Genomic DNA, 12,233 nt, shown 5'->3' with positions numbered 1-12,233 from the left:
TAATTCACAAATAAAGGGGAAGGGGAGGGGAGAGGGGGTGTAATCAAATGAACTTTGATCCATGGCACAAAATAGGCCAGAGTGCATTGTCCTTTCCAAACTACAAAATCAAATACTATTTCTATAACAGTATCACAGGGACTCATAGTGTGTCTATACTCCATGGTGAGATTATAGTCTTATAGTGCCCTTATCATACATAATGGTATTTGTTATCCACTATGGTGTTATGATATTCCTCGGTAGGCCTATTCCTATAGCCTTGTTTTGCTGTGATATTTAGTATCCTTCTAAAATCTATTATAGGATGACTAAAGTTCTTGGTATAAGGGTTAAGTTGTGTGTGTGTGTGTGTGTGTGTGTGTGTGAGAGAGAGAGAGAGAGAGAGAGAGATTGCACATCTGTGGCTGTGTATGATAAAATTTTGTCACTATAAAGCTATATGCGACCGTGCAAATTCCACTGTGTCTCAATGTTGTACTGCTTTTAGAATCTTACCTTTCAGGAAATTATAGCAGCAGTAGGATATTTGCATAATGTCTCTGTCATTTCCTATATACACCACTTCAATTATGTAATAATTCTAACACAACAAATAGTATCTGTATAAAGTATTCTATATCTTATACTATTATATACATATTATATTTAATTTTCATCACTATTTCAATTATAATTTTTGGTAACTTCAGTATACAACAATGAGAAACAATTCATCTGTTGAATAAACACAGTTATGACTGTTTCAGTTTAGAGCAGTACTTTATGTATACAGTTCAGCCATGAACATTTTCTTTCATCTGCTTGTGTTATTATTATAACAAGTAAGCCAACACCTCTGGTGCTGAAATGTAGGAAAGATTTAATATTGTCAGGGTCTTAATGTAATTAACAGTGGGTCAAACAATATAAACATCCAGGGTGAAACATCTCAACTGTTCAATGTACAGAGATCTTTTACAACATTAAAAGCATTTAGATAAACTAGCAGTAAGCTCAACAGTGTGGATGGGTTGTGTGTGCCCTCTAAAGGACATATACAGAATCTACCATAGCTACTGAACACAGATGAACACAGTGTATAAGTGTGTACAGTGTATAAAGTGCAAAAGCCAATGGTTATAAATACTGCCTGTGGAAAATAAAAATTATTGTTTTGTAAAATCATCACATGGTACCGCTTCACACACCTTTGAAAAAACATTTGACAACGAACAGAAAATAAATAAATAACATAAATACATGTATTTTGTACACTATGGCATATCCTATTCAACATAAACTATTGTCTTGGTTCACCGGTCTGACAGGGAGGCCATGCAGCAGGAGAGCAAAGGATGGGCGGTCGTCTGGTTTCTGAGAATGAGAACATAAGAATAAGTCACAGTTTAGCCATCAAAATGCATCAGAGACAGTATTTTCTGTATGTGGTTCTTGTCATGGGAGTGTGTTTACTCTCCGCTCCTCACCTCCTTCCAGCACCACTCCATCAGCAGGTAGATGGGCTGCGGGGCCAGGCGGGGCTTCAGCAGCCTCAGGCCTGCGTTCAGCGACTCCACCACCTCAGCGTTAGAGCGGTGCTCGTAGGGAAGGCGGCCCTCGTTGTACACCTCCCACATGAGCACACCTGGGAAGAGGTGGACAGAGAGACCTCAACTGTTAAAGTGATACACCAGGCTTTTGGGAGACTGGCCTGTTGGTCAACTTACCTGTGAAGTGATGAGAACACAGACACCAAAATCATCCATGTGTCCCTATAGATCCCAGTAATTCATTTGCACCATTGCTCTGTGTTAGCTCTTTAGCATACACTATACTAGCATTATCCACAGTAAGAAGACTGAATTTTTAGTAATAAAAATAATAAAAAGTAATACAAATAAAATAAATTAATAAAACATGCTTATTTTTTGAACTATTTTGAGTGAGAAACCACATATTCATCCACTGGGCAATGATTTTTACCTACCATGTTCACTGCAAACAGGAAAATTAGTCCCTGGTGGTATAAAGTATGTTATTTTTGTATCATATTGTATCACCAATCTTCTACAGAAAACTGCCAGAATTAGCCACATATCATTTAAGATTACTTACCATTTAGTGTTACAGCTGCTGTAAAAATTCTCAATTTCACACTTTTGAGATAATGGTAGTGCCCCACTATCACTCAACATAGTGCGTGGTAAATGGCATGGAGCACCCGAGCGAATGATGTACCAGGGACACATGGATGATTTTGGTGGTTATCACTTAATGAGTAAGTTGACCAGCAGGCCAATCACCCAAAAACTCAATATTTTCTTCTTGGAACCTTGAAATTATTTGTATGGTAAAAAAAAAAATGTCAGAGGAAGACATGTTGTGTGACTAGATGATAGCAAGTCAGACAGACAGACAGAGAAAATAACTGTAAGGCAGAAAGACAGAGGGATGAACACACCAAACGACCAGACGTCAGACTTGCTGCTGAACTTGCAGTATTTGATGACCTCTGGAGCCGACCACTTGACAGGGAACTTGGAGCCCAGGGAGCTTGTGTACTGGTCATCGAGAACAAATCTGCAGTACAGTGAGTGGACACACACATGCACACATGCATGCACACACGCATGCACACACACACACACACACACACACACACACACACACACACACACACACACACATACCATTATACTATGTATTTGTAAGCAGGCTTCTCCAGAAATAAACTATACAATAATCCTGATTTAAAGTAACAGTTCTCACACAAATTGTGGTTTTACATGGGGTCAAACCAGTCTCTCCAACAGGCAAAATACTCAGTGAGACACACAAACATACCTGGTCATGCCAAAATCAGACACCTTCACCTCATTGTTCTTTGAAACCAGACAGTTTCTGGCAGCCTGCAGAAGAAAGACGGACAGGGGAAGGATAAACTCTTCTCTTAACGATAGCTCTGATATAGAATTGCATTGCAAAAACTTTGATATTTGCTGGGCTACCAGGTCTCTGTGGATGAAGTTGGAGCTCTCCAGGTAGGCCATCCCTTCACTGACATCCAGACACATCCCCAACATGACGTCCTGAGACAGACGCCCTCTCCTGGCCCGCAGGTAGTCTGACAGGCAGCCGTTCTCCATGAACTCAAACACCAGATACATGGGAGAGTGCTGGGTGCACACGCCGTACAGCTGAACCAGCTTACAGTGGGACAACCTCCTGTTAACACACACACACACACACACACAGACATAGGCTGAATGGTTCCAGTTAATTGTGCTTGACTGATATGAGTTACCATCATGAAGTGCACTTACGTCATGATCCTTGCCTCCTCGATGAATTCCTCCTCTGACATGGCCCCTTCTCTCACCATCTTCACAGCCACCTTGCTTTCTCGCCATCTCCCCTCCAGCACCAGCCCGAACTGGCCGCTGCCCACCTCCTGCCCCAAGCTCAGCTCTTCAGGGTCCACCTCCCACTGATCTGTCAGGCGGCAAAAGAGTGGTGAACTATAGTACCCATAATCCTATTCACTTGAGGTGAAAAAACCACTGGAGGAATACGATAAATGGGCAAGTGCATTATTGGAAAGGGTACAACAATTTTTAAACCTTTTTAAACAGCAGTTACAAGCTTGAGGTAGTCACATCATACAACTATTTAAGAATCTAGCTTGACAGTACATTATCCTTCTCATTACACCTGTTCAAATTACAGTCAAATGTTAAATGCAGACTAGGCTTTCTTTAGTCACTATCTCTGCCAAATTGGCGCTTGTGCGAACAAGCATCCTCAATGACAAAATGAGCATCCTCCCATTGTTTGACTATGATGGTGTTGTATACAGAACCGCTTGTAAGGCTGTCCTTGAGCAGCTGGATGTGTTGTACCACTCTGCCATTAGATTTTCCACCAAAGCCCCCTACAAAACTCATCACTGCGACCTGTATACTCCATAAATTGGCCGTTTTATTACCCTTAGACTGTGTTGCATTCTGCTTGCTGCGCTGTCGGACTTTTTATTTCCTCTCCCCTTTGCTCCCCTCTCTCGTTTTGTTTCTCTGCTTGTTTCTTAATGGTAATGTTGTTTGTTGTTTAATGTTGTCTGGCTCTTATGTCTCTTAATGTTGAACATTTGTATGTCTGAGTTTTTACTTTATCTCCTCCCATTTCCCCCAAGAGGTTAAACTCTTGCCAGGCTGTCCATGTAAATAAGAATTTGTTCTTAAGTGACCTGCCTGATAAAATAAAAGTTGAATAAATGAAAAAAAAAATCACAACAGAATAAAAATAAAACCAGGAAATCAGAAAGATAAAATAGCAGAAAGACATAAAAGTAATTATAGAAATGTCAGAATAACTGAACAACAAGAAGTATGTAACATACTGTATGTGTATACTGATACAACTAAACTGATAAAACACAACAGTAAGAAAAACAGAAGAAGGACAGAAGGACAAAAAAGCAATTATAAAAACGCCAGAGTAAACAAATAGGTTTTCAGTGGTTTTTTGAAATGTGAAACTGCATCAGGGTTCACCTCCCTGGCAATGCTCCAGTCTCACTGCCAGCTCTTACAGCTCTTTTTCACCGGTGCTTCCCAGGCAGAACTTAGTGCATGTGTTGTGGTTACATCACCAGGGTTATATCACATCCAATGTCCTTGATTTCCCAATGTGTAGATAAATGCTAGGCTCCTTGGCTATTGATAAAAAGTCACGTACTCTCTCTACATTTAGAACTCTGCAAGATGATAGCTTTATATAATTACATTCAAATCAGGTCAACATGCCCAACACGATTACAAAATTCGGATGTTTTGAGCACCGATTCAAACAGCTGAGCCGTCTTTTAGCTCAGCAGATTAACTTCTAACCTTTGCAGAGTTTAGCAGGGTCCTGGGAGCAGCCTCTGTCCTGGGAGACCGGGTGTCTCAGACGGGTTATCAGACCTGCAGAGGTAATATGCACACACACACACACACACACGCACACACACACACACACGCACAGCACATAAAATGACCTTTAACTAGGAAAAGCCCATATTTATAAAAAGAGAACGGTAAATTCGGAAAAGTTTTGCCCTTCAACTCATAATGATGTGTCTGTCTGAGTGTCGGACAGAAACAAGCGATAAGAACTCCTACGCCGTGATGTTTGAAAGATATGGGGCATTTTTGGCAAAATGATAGGGGGAACTGTAAATAAAAAAAGGGAAACATTTTAGCTTGTGAGGTTTTGTGTGCGGTGCTGCTGCATGAGTTCAGCCAGCACAGTTTACCTGCAGCATTGTGTTGGTGGTAATGGATGAGCTCAGGAATGGTGTTGAACAGGTACTTCTCTGCCAAGTAAAATGCAGCTTCTCCTGTTTCTGTCTCTCTGATCTGATAGTGCTTCACTCTTGGATTCTTCTCCCCATTCGACCTGAAGATGTATAAGAGAAACCACAGAAGTATTCAAAGTCAGCAAATGATTAAAAAACAAGATTGAACTGAAAGGAACCAGACAACTGATCCGCAGTATAAGATTAGGAAAATGCAAATGATTTCAATTCAATTTCATTTTGATAAGCCACTAGGCCTACAGGTCTGTGTAGACATGCTCGTCATTTATTCTGCCAATATTTAACCCTATAGTCAAACATCCACTCATCCACTCAATATCATCAAAATAGTTAACCTAACCCTAACCCAAAATAGTTAACAAATTCAACAAAATAGTTCCACGCTCTATGCTTAATATATGGTTTAGCATGATATCATCAAGTGAGAGATACGACGGAAATTAAATTACCCTGGTGCTTTGGTGAAGACCGACACTGTGTAGACTCCTGCATGTCTTGAGTCACGCACCATGAATCCACCCTCTTTCCCCTAAAAATACAGCGTTGAAACCTCATTAAATCATCAAAATTAATAAACATAGTTGTAATAGAGGTTTTAGAGACATTTGGTGATAGTTTGTTTTGTTTCAGCTGCAACTTATACCATGCAGCACTGGGCTGGGCGCCATTTTAAACCAGTCAGTGATGATGGGTAAGCCTTATCACACAATTTTAACTTGTGCTTGCAAAACCAAGCACGGTACATTTACTGCAGGAAATCCTGAATCGGAGCAAACTTTGTGGTTTGGAGACATCACATGTTTTGTCTCTTACATTTTCGTTCTGTATATGTGTTTGGAATCATTCTGCAAATGCAACATTTGCATCAGTATAGGACAGGTGGCACAGTCACATCAAACTAGTGCACTGCATCAAACAGCTACTCTGCACTACAGTTTACTAATTAAATATTATCTTCAGCATTATTCATGAAGCAAAGTATTTGTTTTGCTGTCAAAATAGGGCTGAAGGCATAAAGAAATGTCACAATGTTGGATAATCATTGCATCCCAGGCTGAAACACGGACATAGTTTTTACCTCTCTCATTAACAGTTCCTCTGCTTGCCCTCTGGTTATGTCTTTGTTGTACCATCTGTGAGAAGTCACATTAACCACAGTAAAACCACTCAGTTCAGTTAGAGGACATACGACTGAAATGGATTTACAGTTATCCATAAGTTAATAATTAAAAAGGTAGAAGAGCACTGAAATCAGACTCACTCGAATCTATCAAAGTTGGCGCCAGATTTTTCAGCTACATAAGTACTGGGGACGAACCCTGTGTTCCTTATGAGAGACGGGAGAAAAATAGACACGTTGTACATTAATTAAGATATTACATTGACTTATGATCAGTATTAGAAAAGAAAGTGATATCTTTTGCAGTGTAAACAGTAACTAGGAATGGGGTAGATGTCTTTATGCTCTGTACCCCCTGTTATCCAGTATGATCCACCAGTCAGAGTGGGAAGCGTCAGTCAGGATGTATTCCTGGTCTTTCTGAAGAGGCAGGTCCTTGTCTCCGAGGGGTGTGTAGTCTTGGAGAGCTACTACCACCCTCTGTCCTGGATCATGCAGTTCCGTCTGCCAGACAGAGATAAAGAGAAACCTTGAACTAGGGGAATTTTATTAGAAATACCCTAGAGCTATATGAATACCAGTGGCACATACCCTTTTATTATAGCAATATGATTATGTTAAGAGAGAACATTGACTGCAAAGCAATGATAAAAACAAACCAAAAAGAAAACCAAAAAATGGTTCTATCAACAGTGTATTTTCAGAAAATTCACGCACGGTCGGACACTAATTCAAAAGTTTTAACAGGTGAACAACCACTTGACCTTCTTTCCATCAAGAGATACTTTGGACAGTGTTGTCTGGCACAAGAATAATACTGTAATAGCACATAGTATTATGTTTAGGGAACTTGTACCTGTGGGTCCGGTATTTCAGGGAGAGGCTTTTTAGAAGCTGTGGAGCAATCAAAAATATGGAATTTCAGAACTCTCCTGACAGACATACATATCTGCAAAACAGTGAGTTTACATTGGATTTCAGATAATATTAAAATGTCACACTAAATTAAAAAATAATAAATAGGCCCCAGATTTGCTATACAAACCAAATGTTCATGAGAAAGCTTTGCAAAAGCCTTTCACGTTATTTATGTGAGAATTTTAAAACTGGGGCTAAATCTAATAAATAAATAAATAAATAAATATATTTGAGGGTTCAGCCTTGGATGAAAGTATCTGTAGAGGAGAGAATACAAACCACAGCCCATGGGGTCATATTCTTGACAACCTGTCGCCAGTTTCTCTGTCTGGTGGCAACATTTCCATCGTCCATCCATCCAGAAGTTTGGGTGGTATTTTACAACCAAATTGTTATACTTTGTCTCTATGTAGGGAACACAAGAAATATAGTTTGAGGCAAACATACATTTGAAACATCAAACTTTTGAATTTGCTTGACATACCACCAAGGTTCATCGTTATTTGTTGCACTGCTACCAAAATGAAAATTAAGTTCCAAAATTGCTTACCCTCTTTGAGAGCTCGGACCCATCTCTGACGACAATCATTGTCTGGGGCAAAAATGTAGAGGTAATGGCTGTCATGAAAAACCTGTAGAGATATTTGATTAAAAAAGTGATACTTTTGTTCTCTTGTGTGATAATATGTCATTTGTGTTTGTATGTCATATTTGTAACTTTGAAGCAATGAGAATTGATTCATTCTTATTTTTGATGTGTGTATTTTTTGAGAAATTGTGAAGCTCACCTGGAAAGGGTATTTATAGCTGCATGGTATGGGGACATCACTACACACAATCTCCACACATTTAATTCTGGACAGCACAATGCAGCCTTTCAGCGTGGGCTTTTTCTGAAAGAACATTTTCTTTACCTTATGTTTGCTCTGCTCTGTGTTATCTGTATAATTGTGCATTATAGTAGTTTACCAAAAGGCCAAATTTCAAGACCAAAACTTAGAATTAGTTGTATTATAGCTGTGAAGTAATTTCCTTCAATGAAAGCATGCATAATTACCCCCGGACGACGTTCTGAATACTTCAAATCTTGGGTATCCAACACAAAAAACCTCTCCTTATAGTTGCATGGTGATGTTCTTCTCTTCTGTTGAGATTTCTTGATCATTGTTCCCTTCATGATAACCCTGGGGAACATGGTAAACAGCTACAGTATGTGCTATGTGCAGCACGATGAGAAACGGATTTTGGCTTACGGCGAGAGATTGAGCACCTAGGAGTGACAGAAAAAAAAGAGGTGGATGATAAATTGAGTTTCCGGCATAAAGTTGTTACAGTAGGTAAACCACATCCTTTAAGTTAAGGCAAGCAATGTGTTGTGCAAGCACACACACACACACACACACACACGCACACACACACACACACACACACACACACACACACACACACACACACACAAACACACACTTTCAGTGACTATGTTGCAACAAGTCGAAATAGTGTGCATTAAAAATTATGCATGTAAAACGATACATATTTGTTTCCTTATATAGCTCTATGGCTACATGAAAAGGAGGGGGGAACTACAAACTTCACCATTACTTTTATTGAGCAATCAATGTTAGTTTTCACTAAAAATGATAAAATAACAAAACCTGTGATATGATGTCAAGGCAAACTAATTTGTTTGCAAAGTTAATAGTATAACATCACTCACTTTGCTGATATATGTTGCAACAAAGTAACATTTTGAGCCTCCAAATATTACAACCAATCAGCGTTTGGTTTGTTCAGCACGTACGGTCCAATCCGCACAACCAATAAATTATTACGTGCAAAGTTCAGCCAATGGGATTGGAGCAGAGAGGAACGTCTATGTCAGACCCGTCCAGCAGACAACAGCTAGATGTCCGATAAATTACTGTTGTGATATTTCATATCTAAAGAATACATTCAACAACCGAGGAGTCATTTGAGAGGTGTGTGAAAGTTTATGTTTCATTCGCATCGCCGTATATAATGACTTGTTAGCTGCAAGCGTTAGCTACCGACTTCACAAGAGGCAATCTCGCTAGCTAACACTAGCTAGCTACATACGCTAAGCTCTAGTTTAGTTTATTACTAATAAGTTAGTTAACGTTAGCGCAGCAAAATTGGTGGCCAAATCAATTTATGTGAACATTCTTACGTCTGGCTGAAGACTGATAAGCAAACTGCGATAAAGCAACAGCATCAAGGATGAAAGGTTGTTAGCTGCTAGCTAACGTTAATTATCTGCTAATCAAGTAGCCAAGTAGCAGCCGCTAACTCACTAGCATTCGCTCACTAGCATTCATTCGTTCTGGAAACTTGCGTTTCTCTGCGTTAGACTGCGATTTTCTCTGCGGATATTGTGTTATGAATAGGCTCGATATGTGCTGTTTCTATGGGAGATAACGTCTCGTTAAACTCTCTTGCGAAATCTAACGTTAGTAGTTAAATGTTGCCTTGACAAAATGTCAACTTTTCACTGTGCATATCATCAATATGTTATGGGGAAGCCTCTCGTCATTATTGGCTGAATCGATTATGGTAAACATACTTACCCAGCAGAACATGACTTAAGACCTTTCCCTACTCCACAGTTGGTAAATTTGACATGCACATTATCTTTTAAGGAGCACTTATTTCTTCAATAAGATGTCAGCTTTTAAAATTGATTTGTACTGCTTACTACCGCCTCACATACCCTGTTTTGGTGGAAGATGATTCTAGAAATAACAAGCCAACCTGTTAAGTTGAAGACTATAACACACCTTGTTATGCTACTCTTTCAGGTCACCATCATGGGTGAACCACAGCAGGTGAGCGCCCTGCCTCCTCCGCCGATGCAGTACATCAAAGAGTACACAGATGACAACATCCGTAAGGGTCTGGCCCCCAAGCCACCCCCACCCATCAGGGACAGCTACATGATGTTTGGCAACCAGTTCCAGTGCGATGACCTCATCATCCGGCCTCTGGAGAGCCAGGGCATTGAGAGGCTCCATCCTATGCAGTTTGACCACAAACGGGAGCTGAAGAAGCTCAACATGTCCATTCTGGTGAACTTCCTGGACCTGCTGGACATCCTGATCAAGAGCCCTGGCAGTATAAAGCGTGAGGAGAAGCTGGAGGACCTAAAGCTACTGTTTGTTCACATGCACCACCTGATAAATGAGTACAGGCCACACCAAGCCAGGGAGACCCTGAGGGTAATGATGGAGGTGCAGAAGAGACAGAGGCTGGAGACGGCTGAGAGGTTCCAGAAACATCTGGAGAGGGTGGTGGAGATGATCCAGGGTTGCCTTGCCTCTCTGCCCGATGACTTACCGCAGATGGAGGGCCCCAATGGAGCTGGGGATGGGACAAGGAGTGGGTCTGCAGCAAGTAGTGTTGGAAGCTCCTCTGGGATGGCCCCCAGACTGAAAACAGAACCTATGGATGTAGAGGAGGCAGGGGCCAGCTGCATGGCAGCAGGTCAGCAGGACAAGAGCATGCCTGCCTCAAAGAGAGACAAAATATGGGACAAAGATGCTGCCATGTGCAGTATTATCGATGAAATTGCTTAAGTTTTCTATTGAGTAGTGTTTTTTCATGCGCACCTAAGCTGTAAAAGTTTATTTTTTCTTTCTTTCTTTTTTTTTTTTAATTGTGTATGTATATTGTAGTTAGCCTAATTATGATCGTTTTCTCTGTGTTTTGTTGAGCCAGAAATCCCATCTGGATAATGTTTATTTAAAGGCTATCAAATAAATACTATTTAACAACTCCAGACAAAATAATAAAAAAAAAATAATAATAAACATTTGAATTTCATTGGGGTTAGATGCTGGCAGCTTTCAGTTTTTGGTAATAAATCCAATAAAGGAATTTCCAATTGGCGTAAGAGTCCCACTACACTAATTTATTTTATAATACATTGATATGATGGTGTTCCTGAAATGTCTTATTATTGATGGGTATAGGGGAACCACAAGAGTGTCAGAGAGAATTCCTTGCGTTTGAATACCCACCATTATGTTACTGTTTGCAAAATGGTTAAGTCCTGTCAAGTCTTGTGAGGTTTCACTGTGACTTGCACACTGTGTCTAATCTAGCCTTGCACTGCAAGAGAGAGGTCAGGGTAAGGTTAGCATGTTAACTATAGTTTTGTAGTCCCCCCTCCTCCCAGGCCTTCCTTCTTAGGTTTTTAGAAAAACACTAACAATATCAACAGTGTTGTATTGCCCTGTCCATGAAACACATTCTGCTGTAGCAGGCTGTTTCTACATGTTAGATTGTTATAAGGAAATGAAAACCTTACACCAGGCTGCTTTATTCCAATGCAAACTGTACGGCACACATCTCCTGATAAGGATTCAAATTTCCTTGTGGCATCACAGGGCTGCAAACCTGAAGGCGCAAATTAGAATATTAATATAACGCATTGGGTCTATTCCTGTGACCCTGGGCAGTTTAACTTAGTTTTGTGTACATTAATGCACTAAGACTCCCACAGTGTGAGCTCCACTGAGTCTAGTCTCTTATAATGCTGTTAAATGACACTTTCTATAGATTCTCAGTTGACAGTGGATGAGTGACACTGGCAGTGCAGATTATTCAAAATGCAGACAATCTCATTCATTGTCAGTGGTAGCAGCTCGAAGTGGTCCTTGTGGCATTCATTATCAAAGCCTTTTTCTCTCTAGTATTGATTAAACAATGTAAGACCATAGGAATGAAAACAAGGATGAATTTCACTAAAGCTGCTTTTTAGACCTATTCCCTGCTTAAAGCATGTTTGCTTAAATTATTAAAGTCATTTTAATACTGCAATGTCAAGCACATTGTCAAAGC

The 12,233-nt window shown here is 40.1% G+C and overlaps 2 protein-coding genes across 2 annotated transcripts in view; one reads left to right on the top strand and one right to left on the bottom strand.

The window, feature by feature from the left end:
* The window catches only part of med7 (mediator complex subunit 7), a 314,785-nt gene extending 303,553 nt beyond the window's left edge, over positions 1 to 11,232 (top strand). The window contains exons 2-3 of the mRNA XM_071903595.2: positions 9,263 to 9,355; positions 10,193 to 11,232. Of these exons, the coding sequence (XP_071759696.1) occupies positions 10,202 to 10,966 (765 nt within the window). The 5' untranslated portion in view covers positions 9,263 to 9,355; positions 10,193 to 10,201 and the 3' untranslated portion in view covers positions 10,967 to 11,232. The remainder of the gene's footprint in view (positions 1 to 9,262; positions 9,356 to 10,192) is intronic.
* itk (IL2 inducible T cell kinase) lies at positions 778 to 8,603 on the bottom strand. The gene is made up of 17 exons (XM_071903148.2): positions 8,434 to 8,603; positions 8,165 to 8,269; positions 7,927 to 8,008; positions 7,656 to 7,781; positions 7,315 to 7,352; positions 6,811 to 6,962; positions 6,600 to 6,665; positions 6,417 to 6,471; positions 5,788 to 5,867; positions 5,276 to 5,418; positions 4,869 to 4,943; positions 3,306 to 3,474; positions 2,991 to 3,207; positions 2,827 to 2,891; positions 2,444 to 2,562; positions 1,470 to 1,627; positions 778 to 1,356 (listed from the first exon to the last, which is right to left on the bottom strand). The coding sequence occupies exons 1-17, from the start codon at positions 8,569 to 8,571 to the stop codon at positions 1,273 to 1,275; spliced, it is 1,872 nt and encodes a 623-aa protein (XP_071759249.1). The 5' UTR covers positions 8,572 to 8,603; the 3' UTR covers positions 778 to 1,272.
* Positions 11,233 to 12,233: the final 1,001 nt, after the last annotated feature.

The sequence above is a fragment of the Centroberyx gerrardi genome, chromosome 16, assembly GCF_048128805.1.
Source record: "Centroberyx gerrardi isolate f3 chromosome 16, fCenGer3.hap1.cur.20231027, whole genome shotgun sequence".
NCBI classification, from domain to species: domain Eukaryota; kingdom Metazoa; phylum Chordata; class Actinopteri; order Beryciformes; family Berycidae; genus Centroberyx; species Centroberyx gerrardi.
This window is presented reverse-complemented; position numbering and strand designations above follow the sequence as displayed.

What these genes read in the sequence shown, in the direction of transcription:
- itk (XM_071903148.2), bottom strand. Translation starts at nt 8,571, where the DNA reads ATGTTCCCCAGGGTTATCATGAAGGGAACAATGATCAAGAAATCTCAA. An exon ending in ACTTCATCCACAGAGACCTG is followed by an intron (nt 2,892 to 2,990) that starts GTAGCCCAGCAA and finishes TTTCTTCTGCAG; the next exon opens with GCTGCCAGAAACTGTCTGGT. An exon ending in GTCTGACGTCTGGTCGTTTG is followed by an intron (nt 1,628 to 2,443) that starts GTGTGTTCATCC and finishes ACCTCTTCCCAG; the next exon opens with GTGTGCTCATGTGGGAGGTG.